This window comes from Bos grunniens, chromosome 15 (genome assembly GCF_055505025.1).
Source record: "Bos grunniens cultivar Pamir isolate PY7600 chromosome 15, Bosgru_T2T1.0, whole genome shotgun sequence".
NCBI lineage: Eukaryota > Metazoa > Chordata > Mammalia > Artiodactyla > Bovidae > Bos > Bos grunniens.
In genome coordinates, this window is record NC_141179.1 from 81038123 (window position 1) to 81058937 (window position 20815).

At 40.4% G+C, this 20815-nt stretch overlaps 1 protein-coding gene and 1 long non-coding RNA gene across 10 annotated transcripts in view; one reads left to right on the plus strand and one right to left on the minus strand.

The window, feature by feature from the left end:
- LOC147358747 (uncharacterized) overlaps nt 1-20815 on the minus strand; it is a 112041-nt gene that overhangs the window by 45707 nt on the left and 45519 nt on the right. The window lies entirely within an intron of this gene.
- Nucleotides 1-20815, plus strand: part of LOC147358748 (fatty acid desaturase 2-like protein FADS2B) — a 41679-nt gene that overhangs the window by 2529 nt on the left and 18335 nt on the right. For 2 of the 9 annotated variants that reach the window (XM_086338710.1, XM_086338706.1), the window contains exons 2-4: nt 8676-8786; nt 14849-14974; nt 16818-16919. In XM_086338710.1, coding sequence (XP_086194836.1) covers nt 8676-8786; nt 14849-14974; nt 16818-16919 — 339 coding nt within the window. Of the gene's footprint in view, nt 1-3709; nt 3820-8675; nt 8787-14848; nt 15047-16817; nt 16920-20815 lie in introns of those variants that run through there. The other 7 variants (XM_086338711.1, XM_086338707.1, XM_086338708.1 and 4 more) reach the window with 4 other exon arrangements.

Genomic DNA, 20815 nt, shown 5'->3' on the forward strand with positions numbered 1-20815 from the left:
GCGTCTGCCTGCAATGCAGGAGACCTGGGTTCAATCCCTGGGTTGGGAAAATCCCCTGGAGAAGGAAATGGTAACACACTCCAGTATTCTTGCCTGGAGAATCCCATGGACAGAGGAGTCTGGTGGGCTACCGTCCACGGGGTTGCAAAGAGTCGGACACGACTTCACTCTCACTTTCACTTATTGTTTTCATGTTAGTATATAATTTTTCCAACTGGTTTCGGAGCATAGGATTAAAAATACTGATTCATGAAGCTCTGCTCTGTGAGTGTTACCTGACTGATAAAAACAGAATACACAAACATATGGCAAGTTTGCAAAGTAAGGAAGATTTTGTTTTTTGACACTAACAACATCTTCTTTCCCCAATTCTCATTTTCCCCAAATTTCTCAACTTCTCTGTCTAATCAGGGTCTTCTACCATCTTCTTGTCTTGATTATGCAGTCAGAGGAATGCCTTTATGAACAGACCCTTCCACATCCCCACCACTCCAATCTGATCTGATATTTTTAAACCAAAGCTCAACCTTTTCCTGGGAAAGTGTGCATGAGCTTGTAGTCCATGGTGGGAGTCTCACATGTGTCAGGAAGACCCTAAGAAGCCAGAGAGCTGAGGATAGAAGAAGCCAAGTTACAAGCATTTTTGTAAGAATCGGGAGAAAAATTAACAAAAATAAAGGGGAAACATACTTGTTGATGAATGACAGAAAACCACAAAATTCTGTAAAGCAATTCTACTTCAATTAAAAAAAAATAATAAAGTGGCAAAAAAGAGGAAAAAATACCACAGATCTCATCTCCACAACACAAAGGAAATGTGGACGATGCTTTTCTAACACAAGTCACAGAATCAGCTCAGAAGCTGTGTTAGAAAAATATGTACCTTCAACCACCTTGCATAAAACTGGTAGATATAGCTTGCAGAAAGCAGCTCAGCTGATGAATTTGCAATTTGCTGGTGAGTTTTTATCTTCCAGAAGTTAGAGAAAGACCATGATTCTGCATCTAATTCTAGTCAACAAGAAATAATTAATTAATAAAATAGAAACAATCAGAACCTTATGGGAAAATACCCACAACACCTCAGGATTTGTGTCTTAAGGATGAACACCCTAAGTGTGGTCAGTCATGTACCCTGGACTTTAAGAAGGCAGATCCAGAATGTTCAGAGAAAAGTCTCCAGAGGATGGCTAGAGAAGAATGGAAGGGTGCCAGGAGAATTCTTACAACCATGGTATTCCATGGCCACTCAGAGTACATGGAGTCTGAGGTGCAGTATACTGGTTATACAAGCCTGGGAAAGTCCCTGAAATGCTCTGGAACTCAGCTTCATCATCTGCGTAATGGGAATGGCCTTACCCATCTAATTAGGAAATGAGACTAAAGCTTGTAAAGTGTTTAGCATAATACCAGATGCACTTTTCATTAAATCATAGCTATTGTTATTCATATCACACCTCCATAGACTCAGATGTGTGAGTCACATTTCCTGTTTACCACCTGCTTAGAAATCCTGATTGTTTGTTGCCAACTGGGAACAGAGGAGTATGTGGTGGAGAAACGGCATGATTCTAAGGAAGGAGGGAAGAGCATGAAGTCAGAGAACCTGAGGTCAGACGCTCTCTCTCTACAGCCCAAAGTGTTTGCAGGCTGTGCCCTGAAAGGCAAATGTGCACCAACATATGATCTCTGTGCACAAGCCCTGGCCCATAGCTACATCTTTCCTTATTTACACAGAAACTCTTCTCCAAGCCTCCATCCTTCTCAAGAAAAGTACATAATGATACCAAGATAGCTTGTTCCATAGGGTCACTATTCATTCATTCATTCATGTGGTCAATCATTCTAAAACTTTTTTAGGTGTCCAGTCTAATGACTAAGAGTACAAATTTGAAAATAAAACTGGTGTGGTTTGCATCTGGGCTCCACCACTTACTAGGAATGTGCTGAGGAGCTTGCTGAAGCTCTTGGAGCCTCAGCTCCTTTATCTAGAAAGTGGGATAATGATACTTCTATCTTAGTATGGTTGTCAAAGTCAGCAGAGATAAAATAAAGGTTTTCTTCTTATACCTGGCACAGATTAAATATTCAAAAAACGGTGTTTAGTATTACTTAGATAAGTAATTACTGAGATAAGTTGTCATTTTGTCCAAGGAATTTTACTAGGAAAAATAAATATTATACAAAACACAGGCACATCAATTCCTGTTATTGCACACATTATTTATCTGATATTTTCAAATTATATGGTTTAAACCTAATGCACAGTGCTAATAACTAAAGTTGAGGCTCAGATCTTCTCACCTAGAAAAGCTTACCTAGGAAAAGCCAGAAACAACCTATAAGCCCAACAAGAAGAGTTAATTATATAGATTACAATATGCCCATATGAAGCATGCTGCATGCTAAGTTGCACTAAGTTTCTTCAGTCATGTCTGACTCTGGGCAACCCTATGGACTATAGCCCACTAGGCTCGTCTGTCCTTGGCGATTCTCCAGGCAAGAATACTGGAGTGGGTTGTCCTGTCCTCCTCCAGGGGAATCTTCCCTACCCAGGGATCGAACCTGCATCTCATATGTCTCCTTCATTGGCAGGTGGGTTCTTTACCACTAACACCACCTGGGAAGTCCCAAGTTTTATAAGTAAGTCAACAATATTTCTGGGCTCCACAAAAGAAGCAAGCACAATCTTATGAGGTGTGGACAAGAGCAACATGTTCAGAACAAAGAAGTCAGGGTTATTATCCAACGTGCACAGTCAGCCACCTCCTTGTGTCTGAACATCGTGCTCTGAGAGGGACACTGAGAAACTCGAACTCTTCATCAGAGTAAAAATCCAATATGACAGGAAAAAGATGACAAAAACTTAGAGGAAATACAGCAAAATGTGTTTCAACTGCTTGGAAGACTGCAAGGTGGAAGACGTTAGAGCTGCGTGCAAGTCCAAAAGACTCATATGGAATCAGCAGAGGCAAGGCTGGGGCAGGGCAAGAGAGGATGTGTACAGAGGTGGCATATAAATCAGGTTCACATCGTGAATAAGCACGAGCAGAATTTGTGTCCCAACTTGGCCACATCCTTTGCTTAGCACAATCCTGGTCAATATGATGGCTTGAGGATGAGAAGAGGGGAAGGAGGAAGAGAGGATGAAGGGTGTGGGAGGTAAAGAAAGAGACAAGAGAAGGAGGAGGGGGAGAAAGGGTCTTGAGTTCTGAGCGAAGGACTCTGGATTTTACCATCACTGTAGGTCTTCCTCTCCTCGCACTGCAGGTAATGACACTTCTCTAGCCCAGCATCCCTCCCTACACCCAATCCTACAAGGAAACCTAGCTGTTTGTAAAAGGAAAGTTGTCATCAGTAATAACTGCATCTTTTGTGGGCTGTCAACATTTTTTTACTTTAAAATTAAATTTTAATTTGATTCTCATTTGAATGATGGTTGAAGTTGAAAAATAGTTACAAGAGCAAAGAGACAAGTGCACTTAAAGTGCTAATGGGTGACAATGGCCATGAAGAGGGACTCTTTTTCAAACATCAGCCTGGTGGTTAAGTAAAGGTTGAAGATCAAGAAGAGTTAGTCAAGGCAGAATGGATACAGGTATCCGTATGGCTGAGTCCCTTTGCTGTCCGCCTGAAGCTATCACAGCATTGTTAATAGGCTATAGTCCCATTTAAAATATTTTTTTTTTTAAAGAGTCAAAATGAAGGAAGGAGTCCAGGGAACATGCTGAAGTCCTGAATAAGGCACTGACAACAGAAATGAGGAAGAGAGGATGGATAACCAGGAGACATAATTTATAATAGGGGATAAGTGGCTGGGTAAGTAAGCAGGAGTAAGGAGTCTAAACTGTCTGATGGATGCCTTATGTAGGTAGGTGGGTGGCAGTTGCCATTACGAGATAATGAAGCCAGGAAGATGAGCAGGTTTGGTGGGGACAGTGGAGATAGAGAGAGTCTGGCCTGGAGCTTAGTTAAGTATATCACAGGAAAAAAATCTCAACTAAGGAAAGTTCTCAAATGATAGAGTGAGTTATTACAAATAATAATAATAACCCTCTGTTTATCCATGTGGGTGGAGGGGAATCTTGGTGACTTCATGTAAACATTCTCCACTCCAAAGTGGCTCTTTTCCACAACAAAGGCAAAGACTATATTCTCCCCATAAATTAGCCTACTCAAAACTTGTGATCTCCCAGAAATACGAGGGACCTTGATTTAGCATTTGCCTTGAAACAGGTGAGATCTGAAAAGGAACCAGAAAAGGAACTACCCAAAGGTGTAGGAATGGGTGTCTGTGGCTGGGTATTGAATATTCTGGTGAGTTTTTTATTTTTATTTTTTTGGCTGTGCTGCAAGGCGGGTGGGACCTTAGTTGCCCAACAGGGATGGAACCCACACCCTCCATTGGAAGCATGGAGTCTTAACTACCAGACTGACAGGGAAGTCCCCTGTGAGCTTTTTGAGATAAGTAAATCAAAATCTATGTTCTAGTTATATTGTTTTGTGACTATATACATATATTCACCATGGGTGGGTGTTTTATTTTTCTGAATTTGGGGAAGTTTCAACCCACTTCAGATGAACCAAATAATAATAATATAAAAGTATCATCATTTAATGGCATCTGATTCCAAAGTTTAAGCTCTTTGATGCTAGGCTAAGTCTTGAGCAAGGTTTTGTAACGACTGAATAAATGAGCCTATGGAGCAGACTAAGTAGTGTCCACAGTTAGAAAACAAATCGAAGCTTCCGAGATTAAGCAATTTTCCCAATATAAACAACATACTGCACTGCTCCCTATACTGTATTTTGGTGTAAATTTAATGGGCACACACTTTGATTGATTGCAGAACAATATTTGGCAAATGGAGTGTCTCCTGAATTTCAACCCACACATGCCCTCTAGGCCAAGTGCCTTGATGCGGGGCACAGCCTATATACAGTAGTTAAGATGTAAGGACATGATCCTTCTCAGGCCTTCTCACTTTACATACTTGTCTCTCCCACTAGGGATCATACTGCTCTTCCAATAAAGGACATCTTTCCAGCCCCCATTAAATAACAGCAAAAAAATCAGCAGGATTTCCAAAGTCACTGTGAAAGCAAAGATAATCACATCTTTCCTCTGTGTTGATACTGTTTGGGAAATAATCAGTGTTAAGAAGAGCTACAGTATAAATTTATGAATAGGTTAGGAAATAGAGATGATGGTTGAGAAGTGAATCAAAAGATAACAGATGAAAATGAGAAATGATAAAGTAGTTAAAAGGTCAGAAAATAGAGATGCTGAGAGTGGGGAAGAGACAGCAATGCTTAAGACCCATATCCTTTGAACTCAATACTTCTCAACTTTCTCCTTTTTAGAGAAGTCATATACTGCTCTATTCATTCACCCTTTCCTTGTTCATCAGACATCTCTTGATTACATGTCATATTCCAGGCACAGCGAAAAACATCAGGTATAATTTAATCAATAGTGCATGGTCCCAGTCTTCCAAAAAGTCAAAAGGCACTGGAGAAGGCCTTTGTGAATACAAAGATTCACTGCAACATCATCTGAAAAACTTTAGGAACAAAGTGTAATGGGAGCCCAGAAGAGATCATAAATAACTTTCCTGACTGTGTTAGGAAGGCATATTTCATCTGGATGTTCAAGAATGAGAAGGAACTTTTAAGCAGAAAAAAAAAAAAAAATGGAGGAAAGCAGTCAAGGCAAAGGGAGCAGTATGTATCACAAAGCTTCAGAACTATACAGGGTCATGGAATGTTTACTGAATAGGGAGAGTTCCATTGGACAGGATGAGGCATGAAGGGTATGGTGAGAGGTAAACCTGGAGAAGTAGGTTGGGGCCACAGACAAAGTGATGCACGTCATTAAAACCTAAGACGGGGAAATACTTTACTAACTGCCTAGCATGCATATACTGATCTTAACATCCTCCCAAAACAATCTTGTGTCATCCTTCTTTCAGGAAAAGAACTGTACATATTAAGGCTGGAATGGACCTTTATGGCTTCCTGGCTTTAAAGCCACATAGCCTTGAGTTCAAATCCTGGCTCTCCCACTTACTGTGGCAATGTTCTGAGATTTGGAATCTTTATATGTATAACAAACATGATGGAACCTCACAGAAGTAAGTTGATATTTATGAATTGGCTCATAGAGCACCTTGTACACAGGATACACTAAAAAAATGGTATTACTCCCTCTCCCTTTCATTTACCCCTGGACTTTCCTCAGGAGGAACACACTTGCCAAATAATGTTAATTGAAAAAAAAAAAAAAAACAATAACTCATTTTTGAAGGTCTTTTGAGAAGGAGATTTCACAACGTACTCAAGTATCTAGACTCTAATAGGGAATTCCTTCAAACAATATTCTAAGACTACCTAAGCCACTTTTGTACTGCCCATTAATACAATGAAAAGAGTTCCACACAGCAGGGAAATTCTTATTCTTCTGGAAAACTCTGTAGGTCTTCAGGCTCTGTTGTCGCAGTATTGACCTGTGAATCTTGCTGAAGAACAGAAGAAACAGTGAACCCAGAGGAATATTAGCGTCAGCACACTGTTCCAGGGCTCTGGATGACTGCTCAGAGTAAGATGCAAATGCAGGGCCTCACACCTCCTCTACACTCTGATCTTGATCCCTCAGAATGTTTCTCACCCTCATCTCTTCCTTAACAGCAGGCAGAACATGATTTTTCAGTATGGGCCACCCTGAAATGTTTTAGTCACATAGTTAATCACCGAATGACTCTCATCCTGGTTAGGTAAACTAACTTTAGGGTCATTGAATGTGACAATGAAAACACATCTTTGAGAGCAGCATTTCCCAAGGCGGTCAGAGAAAGTGTACAAAGGCAGAATGAACAGTAGAGCCTGGACTGGTTCTAGCAGATACAAATCCCTTCTTACATCACTGAATCTAGAAAAGTGATTCTAAAGAGTTGATACTGCACCCTTCTGAATAGCCTCATTCATTATATATATACACATACAAGCCTACACATATGGACATGCTTTATGTGTCGGCTTGTATGTAGTTCTAGATATATCTAAAGTTGCTTTAGATTTTGAAGATGGAGGGTTCATTGTATTCACTAAAACAATTCAGAGCTCACTCTGAGTGGAGTATGGAAAGAAACTCTCTGAACAGTTATATTTTACTGAAGAGAAGGAAGGCAGGTAGCTCTTATCGAGGTGTGTCTTAGTCACTCAGTCATGTACAACTCTGTGCAACACCGTGGACTGTAGCCCACTAGGCTCCTCTGTCCATGGAATTCTGCAGGCAAGAATACTGGAATGGGTTGCCTTTTTCTTCTCCAGGGGATCTTCCCAACCCAGGGATCTAACTGGGGTCTCCTGCATTGCAGTCAGATTCTTTATCATCTGAGCCACCAGGGAAGCCTAGAGGTATATATATAGGAAAGAGAACTAATATGTTTGAGAATTTACTATAAACCTCTCAGATTCTAATCAATTCACTTAATTTTTATAATAACTTTATAAATTGAGTAGCTATTACCTTCACTCCCGTGTTAGGGAAGAGAAAACAGGAGCATGGGCTGGTCAAGAGACTTGTCCACAGTTGCACAGCAAGTGTAGAACTTAAGTGTAGGAAGGCTGCTCGGGGATCCAGTTTCCTAATCAGCACCATGCAACACCACCACTCCAGGGTATTGTGTACGGATTCCACATATTCAAATTAAAACCTTGGTTATTTTTCTTCATATTAGTCATTCCTATTCTCAAAGCCATAATAGCAAGAAGTCCAGTATCTTACTCTTGGGGAAGCCTCCTTCCCCCTAAAGCAGTTTAAATCCCTGGAGAAAAAAAAAAGTCTATCTCTTATTTCCAAACTTAAGCAGGACATGAGAACCAACACTGCTTCTCATAGCCACTTGGAGTTACTACTTAACATGGGAATGGAGTTGGAAAAAATATAGTTGGTCAGCTCTATTTTGTGCCTGTCTCCAGCCCCTACAGAGAATGCCATGGTGTTTTTTGTTTGTTTGTTTGTTTTGTTTCTGTTTTTTTTTTAGAAAGAGTGCTAAGGCTCCTTCAGTGATAAACTTAACCAAGAAAGTGCCACTTTAGACAACTAAGGATTCGAGGGCTTTGCTCCCATGCTCTCTTAGATGTTTGTTATCATCAACTTTAACTTGTCTTTCCTTGGAAATAACTTAATTCAAGGACCTCTGTCCCCTGGTCCTTGACCAAGAACCAAAAGGGAAACTCTGAGAGATGTGATTTGCATAGGCAGTCTTGGTTGCTGCATGCTCCAAACAATGTGGGCAACTCCCACACCAAGCCTGAGGTTTGACTCTAAAGATTCACCATGGCCCATAATCTCAAAGCCAACTACTGCTTCTGGGCTCAATAAAATAAACAACGATCTCTTCCAATGCTTGGAGATCAACTTTCTACCCAGGACTTGCCTAGTAAGCCATGTACTCAGTGGGTGGATCTCCAGTGTGAGGCTTTCATAGAGGAATTTCAAGGGTAATTCTGATCAACGAACTGGAAGTGTCAACCTAGAGTTAGAAGTAAATGCTCTATAACATAATCTTTGCTGATTCGTAAGATCGGTACAGAATGAGGTAAGAAAGGGGAGATAATCTGTGTGTAAGCATGTCATTTTTAAGCCTCTAACAGTTCTCTCTGATTCACAGGACGTCTTCAGAGCCATGCATCCAGACCCTGACATTGTGCGGTTGTACCTTAAACCACTGCTCATTGGAGAGCTTGCTCCAGAAGAGCCCAATCAGGAGAGAAACAAAAACGTGAGTGAGGTCTCGGGACTCAAGAGTATGTGGAGGGATGGGGATGAGGTATATTACAGGGCCAATTTATCATTTTCTGTGGGAAACCAGCCATCCTGCCTGGGAGGACCTGCAATGGCATAAATGAGAGGATTCCAAGTATTTCAAAGCAGTGTCATCCTCCTGAGATCCTCAGAATTCTTAAACCTCTGAGAAACAAAGGAATGGGATGCGTGCCCTGTGCCAAACAGTAATTCCATGTTTCTAACCACCTACTTCTTGGCATGAAACTTACACATAACTTCTCTTTTTCCATGACTGCTTATAATTCTTTGATGTTCCCTGTTAAACCAGTTTCCATAAGAGCAGAAACTATGTCAATTCTGCTCATCCCTGAGTCCTCAATACCATAAATATTCCATAATATTTTACCATAAATAATTACATAAATAGCTGTTGAGTCAATGATGTGACTATATCCTAGCTATAGTTCTTTTTACAATTGGAGAAATTACAGTTCCAGGAGAATAAACTACCCTCTGAAAAGCAAAGAACAGGAACTCCAGTTCACCTCTCTCTGGCTCCAAACCTTTGGGTATTCCCCACGAAAAGCACCACTTTTCTTTTGCCAAGACTTTGGTTGACTGAAAAACTGTCTTCAGAAGGCAGGGCCTCCATAAGATTAGACTTCACTAGAATGGTTGCGCTTAAAGGGATTTTAGCTAATATTAAGCACTGTGGGGGGTTTTTTGTGGGTTTTTTTGTTTGTTTGTTTGTTTGTTTGTTTTTTGCACTTCATGTTTTAAAACAGCTTACAGTTGTACCATTCTTTTGAAATATTTTGTACAAAGTGGTGAACCAGATATCACTGTGCGGCAGAAAGAATAAGAATTACATTTCCACTTAAAGAAATGAAGAAACAAACTCACAAGGGGATAGGAGGAATCTGAGGAGAGAGGACTGGTTACATGCAGGCCCAAGACGAATACTTAGGCTGACTCCTGGGGCCCATGTGCATCCCTCAAGGCTGTGTGTCAGGAAGCAATGCACTGTACTGAGATGAGTGGGCCACCAGGCACACAGCCTGGACACATAGCCCTGTTCCTATGACAAGGTGTAGGAGCCGAGATGCCGTTGTTCTGTCAGTGAGTCATGTCTGACTCTTTGTGACCCTGTGAACTGCAGCATGCCAGGCCTTCATGTTCCTACACTAGCTCCCAGAGTTTGCTCAAACTCATGTCCATTGAGTCCATGATGCCATCCAACCATCTCATCCTCTGTCTCCCTCTTCTCTTCCCACACTCAACCTTTCCAGGCACCAGGGTCTTTTCCACTGAGTTGGTTCTTCCCATCAGGTGGCCAGTGTATGAGCTTCAGCTTAACCATCAGTCATTTCAATGAATATTCAGGGTTGATTTCCTATAGGACTGACAGGTTTGATCTCCATGCTGTCCAAGGGACTCTCAAGAGCTATGGGGAGGGAGGAGGGAGGAGGGTTCAGGATGGGGAGCACATGTATACCTGTGATGGATTCATTTTGATATTTGGCAAAACTAATAAAATTATGTAAAGTTTAAAAATAAAATAAAATTAAAAAAAAAAAAAGAGTCTTCTCCAACACCACAGTTCAAAAGCAACAATTCTTTGGTGCACAACCTTCTTTCTGGTCCAACTCTCACATCTATAAATGACTACTGGAAAACCCATAACTTTGACTATATGGACCTTTGTTGGCAAAGTAAGGTCTCTGCTTTTTAATATGCTATCTACGTTTGTCAACGCTTTTATTCCAAGGAGCAAGCATCTTTTAATTTCATGGCTGCAGTCACCAGCTGCAGTGATTTTTGGAGCCCAAGAAAATAAACTCTGTCACTGTTTCTATTATTTCACCATCTAGTTGCCATGAAGTGATTGGACTGAATGCCATGATCTTCATTTTTTAAATGTTGAGTTTGAAGCCAGCTTTTTTACCCTCCTCTTTCACTTTCATCAACAGACTCTTTAGTTCCCCTTCACTTTCTGCCATTAGAGTGGTATGATCTTCTTATCTGAAGTTGTTGATATTTCTCCCAGCAATCTTGATTCCAGCTTCTGCTTCATCCAGCACAGCATTTCACATGATGTACTCTGCATGTAAATTAAATAATCAGGGTGACAATATACAGCCTTGATGTACTCCTTCCCCAATTTTGAACCAGTCCATTGTTCCAAGTCTGGTTCAAACTGTTGCCTCTTGAGCTGCATACAGGTTTCTCAGGAGGCAAGTCTAGTACTCCCATCTCATTAAGAATTTTCCACAGCTTGTTGTGATCCACATGGTCAAAGGCTTTAGCATAGTCAGTGAAGCAGAAGTAGATGTCTTTTGGAATTCCCTTGCTTTCTCTATGATCCAACAGATGTTAGCAATTTGATTGCTGGTTCCTCCATATTTTCTAAATCGAGCTTGAATATCTGGAAGTTCTCAGTTCATGTACTGTTGAAGCCTAGCTTGGATAACTTTAAGCATTACTTTGTTAGCGTGCAATTGTGCAGAAGTCTGAACATCATTTGGCATTGCCTTTCTTTGGGATTGGAACGAAAATTGATTTTTCAAGTCCTGTGGCCACTGCTGAGTTTCCCAAATTTGCTGGCATATTGAGTGCAGCACTTTCACAGCATCATCTTCTAGGACTTGAAATATCTCAGCTGAAATTCCATCACCTCTGCTAGCTTTGTTGGTAGTGATGCTTCCTAAGGCCCACTTGACTTCATATTCCAGCATGTCTGGCTCTAGGTGAGTGATCACAACACCATCGTGGTTATCTGGGTCATTAAGATCTTTTTTGTACAGTTCTTCTGTGTATTCTTGCCACCTCTTCTTGATATCTTCTGCTTCTGTTAGGTCCATATGGTTTCTGTCCTTTATTGTGCCCATCTTTGTATGAAATTCTCCCTTGGTATCTCTAATTTTCATGAAGAGATCTCTAGTCTTTCCCATTCTATTGTTTTCCTCTATTTCTTTGCATTGATCACTGTGGAAGGCTTTCTTATCTCTCCTTGCTATTCTTTGGAACTCTGCATTCAGAGAGGTATATCTTTCTTTTTCTGCTTTGCCTTTCACTTCTTTTCTCAGCTATTTGTAAGGGCTCCTCAGACACCACTTTGCCATTTTGCATTTCTTTTCCTTGGGGATGATTTTGATCACCACCTCCAGTACAATGTTATGAACCTCTGTCCATAGTTCTTCAGGCACTCTGTCTATCAGATTTTATCCCTTGAATCTATTTCTCACTTCCACTGTATAACTTCAAGGGATTTACTTCAGGTCATACCTGAATGGCCTAGTGGTTTTATCTACTTTGTTCAATTTTAGTCTGGATTTTGCAATTAGGAATTCGTGATCTGAACCACATTCAGCTCCTGGTCTTGCTTTTGCTGCCTGTATAGAGCTTCTCCATCTTTGGCTGCAAAGAATATAATCAGTCTAATTTCGGTATTGACCATCTGGTGATGTCCATGTGTAGAGTCATCTATTATGTTGTTGGAAGAGGGTGTTTGTTATGACTAGTGTGTTCTCTTGGCAAAACTCTGTTAGCCTCTGCCCAGCTTCCTTTTGTACTCCAAGGCAAAGCTTGCCTGTTACTCCAGGTATGTCTTGACTTCCTACTTTTGCATTCCAATCACCTATGATGAAAGAAAGCTAAGCGCTGAAGAATTGATGCTTTTGAACTGTGGTGTTGGAGAAGACTCTTGAGAGTGTCTTGGACTGCAAGGAGATCCAGCCAGTCCATCCTAAAGGAGATCAGTCCTGGGTGTTCATTGGAAGGACTGATGCTGAAGCTGAAAGTACAATACTTTGGCCACCTGATGCAAAGAACAGGGATTTGAAAAGTCCCTGATGCTGGGATAGATTGAAGGTGGGAGGAGAAGGGGATGATAGACAATGAGATGGTTGGATGGTATCATCGACTAAATGGACATGAGTTTGAGTAAGCTCCAGGAGTTGGTCATGGATAGGGAAGCAGCGTGCAGCAGTACACTGGGTCTCAAAGAGTCGAACACGACTGAGTGACTGAACTGAACTGATGATGAAAAGGACATCGTTTTTGGTAATAGTTCTAGAAGGTCTTGTAGGTCTTCAGAGAGCCATCCAACTTCAGCTTCTTCAGCATTAGTGGTCAGGGCACAGACTTGGATTACTCTGATATTGAATGGTTTCCCTTGGAAATGAACAGAGATCATCTTTCTTTTTTGATTTTGCACCCAAGTACTGTATTTCGGACTCTTTTGTTGACTAGCACACTTGTGTGATCTATTAAAGTTATCTATGGCCACCAGAATTATGATGTTCATGGGGCCTTTCAAGATTAGCCCATCCAGACTTTTCCCAGGCATTGGATCATTTAAAAGTATCAGTGAATTTTGAAATGAATTTTCTTCCTTCTAGGATTATGTTCATAGCTCTTTTTTATTATTATTTCAAATTTTTCTTCTCTTTTACATCTGAACAATCCAGTTTTCATTCTTATACCCTGGTCACTTTCTCAACAGTCTGAGTTTCAAACCCATTATAGTCATTAAGCTAAGGAGATATTTCTTCCCAGGCCTTTCACTGACTCTTGAGTATGATGTGCAAGTTTGTAAATCAGTGCTAGCACTTGACCTACATACATAAGCACAGTACATGTACACAGAATCAGGACTCCTCCAGCCAATGAAAAGTGAAAGTGAAGGTGCTCGGTCATGTCCGACTCTTTGTGACCCCATGGACTGCAGCCCACTAGGCTTCTCTTTCCATGGGATTCTCCAGGCAAGAATACTGGGGTGGGTTGCCATTTCCTCCTCCAGGGGATCTTCCCGACCCAGGGGTGGAACCTCGGTCTCCCACGTTGCAGGGAGACGCTTTACCCTCTGAGCCACCAGGGAAGACACACTCACTAATACCACAGGAGACCCTGTCTCATTCCTGTAGAGCTCCTGAGCATCTCACAGGAAATGCATCCTTTCAGCTAACCTAAGTGAACTCTATCTTTCATAAAGGAGTCTTTTGCACACGCTAAAGACTGGCATATTGATATGCCAGTCATAAAGCCACTGCCTGGGATTAGGATACCTAACTTACCTGAGCAGCCATGAGAAGAAAAGAAATGGATATTGTGATAAGCCAGCGACTTATCTATGTTATCAGCTGATAACATAGAAAGTAACACAGATCCATGTAGATAGCAAAGTTCCCCAAAGTATAATCAGAGATCAAACAACACGTTAATTTAAAAAGGCAACTATTATTAATAGATACACACTTCTACATATAAAACAGACAAACAACAAGGACCTACTGTTTGTCAGGGATCTATATTCAGTATCTCATAATGATCTACAATGGAATAGAATCTGAAGAAACAATATGTATACATAAACATATATATATATGTTTATATATATATATATATATTTGCTGTACACCTGAAACTAACACAACATTGTTAATCAACTAAACTTCAATAAAATTTTTTGTTCTGATAAGTAGAAAATTAATTTTGCGGGTTTTCCCCTGGCAGCCCAGTCATTAAGACTTCTCTTTTCAATATAGGGGGTGCAGGTTTGATCCCTCATCAGGGAGCCAGGATCTCACATGCCTCACAGCCAAAAAATAAAATAAAATAAAAGCAATATTGTCACAAATTCAATAAAGATTTCAAAAGAAATGATCTGCATCAAAAAAATTTTTTAATCATTTTTAAAAAGAGAATTGTTAGAGATATGTATCTCTTCATTGAACCCCCCACTCCCCAAAAAAGAAATAAATTATAAGTCCCATAACAATTTGAGGACAGTTTACAAATCACTACTCATCTGTCTCTTCTCCAGAAAAGAAAAAAATTTTCATAACTTGTTTTAAGCATTTTGCTTTTATGTTCGTTTTTTAAGGTTTGGGTTTTTTGTTTAAATTATGCCTAATTATACTTATTAAATAAATAAATATCTATTCATAAAATTAAGGTATCATAGATTAAATTATTAAAATAGATTAATAATTATGTTGATCTGTACTCCCTCTCCACTGAAGGAACTAATTCTTTTCTTGCATATTTATCTCACAGTCCCAGTTGGTAGAAGATTTCCAAGAACTGCGGAGGACATTAGAGACCATGAATATGTTCAATGCCAACCTGGGGTTCTTCTTCCTTCACCTCGCCCAGGTCTTGATTTTGGAGGCCCTGGCTTGGGTAATAGTGTGGCATTTTGGCAGTGGCTGGCTTATCACAATATTCATTTATTTTCTTCTCACAGTTGCTCAGGTGAGTAGGTATCCCAAGCCCAGGCAGGCTCTATGGGAAGCCTCAGAATTTTTTATTCTCTCTTTACACTGGTGCCAGTGGCTCCCTGGCACTTCCTGGCAAGCTAGTCATCAGTGTCTGACACCAATAAGTTTTCAAAACCTACAGGGCCCCAGTTCTCTTATCTGTAACATGGGGTAACAATTTTTTATGGAAATATTCTGAGGAGAACTAAAGAAGTTACTCTGTAGAGTACCTAGCACAGAAACTGGCACGTGGTAAATATCCTTGAGAGTTGCTGCTCTTTGCCCAACATTATCCACACAATGTCAGTAACTGAAGTTCCATTCTAGGCCATGCAACCTTCACCTTTGTCTTTCATTCATTAACCAACCAACATTTTTCATGGTTGTTCAGTGATTTTATTAAGACTATAGGCACATACATGAACTTATTTTGTTTTCTTTTTAATCGCTCAGTTGTTTCCAACCTTTTTTGACCCCATGGACTGTAACTGGCTCCCCTGTCCATGGATTTCCTCAGGCAAGAATACTGGAGTATGTTGCCATTCCCTTTACCAGGGAATCTTCCTGACCCAGAGATCAAATCCAAGTCTCCCATATTGCAGGCAGATTCTTTACCATCTTAGCCACCATGAAGAAAGGAAGCTCCACATTAATTTATACCTATATGTGTGTGTGTGTGTATATATATGTGTATATATATATATGTGTATATATATATATATATGTGTATATATATATATATATATATCACTATTTATACATGATGTTTCATAATAAGAGATTCTACTAAAGATGTTATCTATCTGTATTTTTTTTAATTCCCTGAGACCCTAGCCAAAAGCCTCATTTCACCAATACTTATCAATACATCAGTCTATGAAGAGAGTCTATTTATTATTACATGATAATAGGATCATGTATTCTGCCAGAAATGGCAATCAGCAACTGGCGTGTAGCAGGGCAATTGATAAATCCTTTGAATGAAGCACAGATCTCTGAAGATGGCCTTCTATGACCACAGCACTGTATTGTGGACACAAAGGGAAACGCACCTGACCCTGCCCTTGGGAAACAGTCATCCAGGGGAGGAGCTGGTCATTGAAATATCTAGACAGGATACAAGGCAGAAGGAAAAGAAACAAGCATGTGCTCTGGGAGCAGAAAGAGGCATCTAATTCTAATTGAGGCAATTGGGGATGATTTCATGGAGAATTAACATCAGTGTTAATTACAAAATTTTATATGCTAATTTTTTTCTCGAAAAGTCAACTTGCTTTATTCTTTGAAAAGCAACTTTTAGAATCAAGAAAGGAAACAAATATTTGTTTGACTGCTTAGCATTATCAGGAATTTTACATGTATTTTGGCTGCACGACAGCTGAATGAGCAAGGTTTATTATAATCTCTGCTTCTCAGACAAAGAACTGAGTTCAGAGCTACCAACTAGCTTGCCAAGAGTTGTATAACTTGTAAAGTGGTGAAGGACAGTTTAGAGCCCAAGTTAGCCTGACTTGAAAGGCATCCTCTTTCCATTCCACACTGGAAGATTCTGACAGTGGAGAGAAGAGCATTCTAGGCTGAGAGAACCACCTGTGCAAAGGCACAGAGATGGGAAAGAACTCAGCAAGTGTGACAGATACACACTTGGCTTGAGGTCAGACAAGATCTCCCACTGTTCTCATGGGTTCCCAAACCTACCAGTGGCCTCACTTACTACTTTCTTCTTACCTTGTCAACTTCTCTGACAGTAACCCTGTCTCTTCTAGGCTCAGGATTCATTTCTGCAACATGACATGGGACACCTTTCCGTATTTAAGAAGTCCAAGTGGAACCACCTGATGCAAAATTTTGTGACTGGTCATCTCAAGGTACAGAATGTTCCAGGAGTATGATGGGATTCTGAAAGTCATTTCACTAAGCAGTGGTTTCTACATACTTATCAGCAAAAAATATTACTACACACCCCACAAGTAGATGTAAATATACTAACAATGTACTGACTATACATATTATATATATATATATATATATATATATATATATAATTCAGTTCAGTTTAGTTCAGTCACTCAGTCGTATCTGACTCTTTGTGACCCCATGAATCGTAGCACGCCAGGCCTCCTTGTCCATCACAAACTCCCGGAGTTCACTCAAACCCATGTCCATCGAGTCGATGATGCCATCCAGCCATCTCATCCTCTGTCGTCCCCTTCTCCTCCTGCCCCCAATCCCTCCCAGCATCAGAGTCTTTTCCAATGAGTCAGCTCTTCACATGAGGTGGCCAAAGTACTGGAGTTTCAGCTTTAGCATCATTCCTTCCAAAGAAATCCCAGGGCTGATCTCCTTCAGAATGGACTGGTTGGATCTCCTTGCAGTCCAAGGGAATTTCAAGAGTCTTCTCCAACACCACAGTTCAAAAGCATCAATTCTTCAGCGCTCAGCCTTCTTCACAGTCCAACTCTCACATCCATACATGACCACAGGAAAAACCATAGCCTTGACTAGACGAACCTTTGTTGGCAAAGTAATGTCTCTGCTTTTGAACATGCTATCTAGGTTGGTCATAACTTTCCTTCCAAGGAGTGAGCGTCTTTTAATTTCATGGCGCACTCACCATCTGCAGTGATTTTGCAGCCAAGAAAAATAAAGTCTGACACCGTTTCCACTGTTTCCCCATCTATTTCCCATGAAGTGATGGGACCGGATGCCATGATCTTCGTTTTCTGAATGTTGAGCTTTAAGCCAACTTTTTCACTCTCCACTTTCACTTTCATCAAGAGGCTTTTGAGTTCCTCTTCACTTTCTGCCATAAGGGTGGTGTCATCTGCATATCTGAGGTTATTGATATTTCTCCTGGCAATCTTGATTCCAGCTTGTGCTTCTTCCAGCCCAGTATTTCTCATGATGTACTCTGTATATAAGTTAAATAAATAGGGTGACAATATACAGCCTTGACGCACTCCTTTTCCTATTTGGAACCAGTCTGTTGTTCCATGTCCAGTTCTAACTATTGCTTCCTGACCTGCATACAGATTTCTCAAGAGGCAGATCAGGTGGTCTGGTATTCCCATCTCTTTCAGAATTTTCCACAGTTTATTGTGATCCACACAGTCAAAGGCTTTGGCATAGTCAATAAAGCAGAAATAGATATTTATACACACACACACACATAACATTATAACATATATGCTAAAACTAGAATTTTAAATGTTTAAGAGAAAAAGTTTATTTTTATTAAAAAGTTCTGTTTTTTTCTTAGCCAATAAACTATTTGGCCCAATCCCTGGTACACCATTGGAGGAGGCAATGGCACTCCACTCCAGTACTCTTGCCTGGAAAATCCCATGGACAGAGGAGCCTAGTAGGCTGCAGTCCATGAGGTCACTAAGAGTCGGACACGACTGAGTGACTTCACTTTCACTTTTCACTTTCATGCATTGGAGAAGGACATGGCAACCCACTCCAGTGTTCTTGCCTGGAGAATCCCAGGGATGGGGGAGCCTGCTGTCTATGAGGTTGCACAGAGTCGGACATGACTGAAGCGACTTAGCAGCAGCTGGTACACCATTAAAGAACCACCTCTCAGGAGATATACCCTATAAAGTCATGAGTAGGGATATTCTTAGAAGGGGTCTGGACATGCACTTCTGGGAGGTTATGGGAATCCAGCAAACTATTTAATCCTGGGAGGACTATGTACAAATAAAAGAAAAGATGCAGAACAGATAAAAGTTTAACAAAAGAGAGAACCAAGTGAAGTTAGATTGCTCTGTTTAAGAGTTGAGGGTTGCAAAACCCAGATTGCTGGAAAAAGCAGGGACAATTGGTCTTATCCCCCTCAGATATGCTCCAGGAGGACAGGCACACTATCCTATGCACCCCTGAAATACAGTGCCTAACAGAGTGCCTAACACACAGTAGGCCTTCAATAAGCATTTGTTGAATGCATGAAGGAATGGATGGATGGGTGGAATGATGGATGGATAGGTGGACAGATGCTAGATAATAGTACAAGGGTTGATGAAAGCGGGTTTTAGCCCTGGCTCTGATAACGCTCACTGTGCAACCCTGAACAAGTCAGATTCTATCTCTGGCTCTCAGTGTTCTCATCTCTAAAACTAGGACTTCAACTGGATATCAGCCTTTCTATGATGTTCTAGGATTTGATGAGAAACCAAATGACAGAATGATCTCTGTTCATTTCCAAGGCAAACCATTCAGTATCACATTAATCCAAGTCTAGCTAACTTTGCTAGCCTTTGCCCTGCTTCATTTTGTACTCCATTTCAGTATTCTTGCCTTGATAACCCCACGAACAGTATGATATGGCAAAAAGATATGGCATTGAAAGATGAAGTCCCAGGTCGGTAGGTACCCAATATGCTACTTGAGAAAAGTGGGGAAATAACTCCAGCAAGAATGAAGAGACAGAGCCAAAGTGAAAAAGATGCTAAGCTATGGATGTGGCTGGTGGTGGAAGTGAAGTCCAGCACTGTAAAGAGCGATATTGCATAGGAACCTGGAATGTTAGGCCCATGAATCAAGGTGATTTGGAAGTGATCAAACCAGAGATGACAAGAGTGAACATAGACATTTTAGGAATCAGTGAACTAAAATGGACCAGAATGGGCAACTGTAATTCAGATGACCATTGTATCTATGACTGTGGGCAGGAATCCCTTAGAAGAAATGGAGTAGCCATCATAGTCAGCAAAAGAGTCCAAAATGCAGTACTTGGATGCAGTCTCAAAAATTAAAGAATGATCTCTGTTCATTTCCAAGGCAAACCATTCAATATCACAGTAATCGAAGTCTATGCCCCAAACACTAATGCCGAAGAAGCTGAAGTTGAATGGTTCTATGAAGACCTACAAGACCTTCTAGAACCAACACCAAAAAAAAAGATGTCCTTTTCATTATAGGGGACTGGAATGCAAAAGTAGGAAGTCAAGAGATACTCAGAGTAATAGGCAAGTTTGGCCTTGGTGTACAGAATGAAGCAGGACAAAGGCCAACAGAATTTTGCCAAGAGAACACACTGGTCACAGCAAACACCCTCTTCCAACTTTATTACTCCTGTATATATTCCAAATATTTTCATTTTAACGTGAAAGAAATATAAAAATTATTAACATATGTTACATTTCTTTTTTCATTCTGAGGCTTTGAATCTAGTATGTATTATATCCTTACACAGCCCGCCTCAATTTGACTGGTCACATATTAAGTGCTCAGTGGCCACACACAGATAAGGGCTACTCTACTGAGCACTGCAGATCTAAAATACACATTAATTGATTTTTGAGAAATGTCAAATATGCAATAAAAACTATGACTATTGCTTATTCTTCTATAAATGATTAACATAATAGGGGAAGAGAAGAGAAATTGAATGTCTCAGTATGCCAGAATTCTACACACAGCATCTCATGTCTCCTCAAACAACCCATGCAGGTAAATGTCATTGTATTATACTATATTTACTGAAGGTGAAATTGAACATCAAAGGGTAGATAATTTTCCCAAACCACACAGAAGCATTTATACATCTGGTGGATGCAACTAAGTTGATGTGCTTCCAAATCCTTTTCTCTGTTAAAACCTTTAGATTTTCACTGAAAGAGAGAAAATTCCAAACAAATTAATCAGAGATGACATGAGCTCGGCATCAACTAAAATACTTTTATTCTCATTTATATTTAATGAGATCACTGAAGCTTGAACATGTGATGATCAGAGGCAAGCCCCCATAGGAGATGACTTC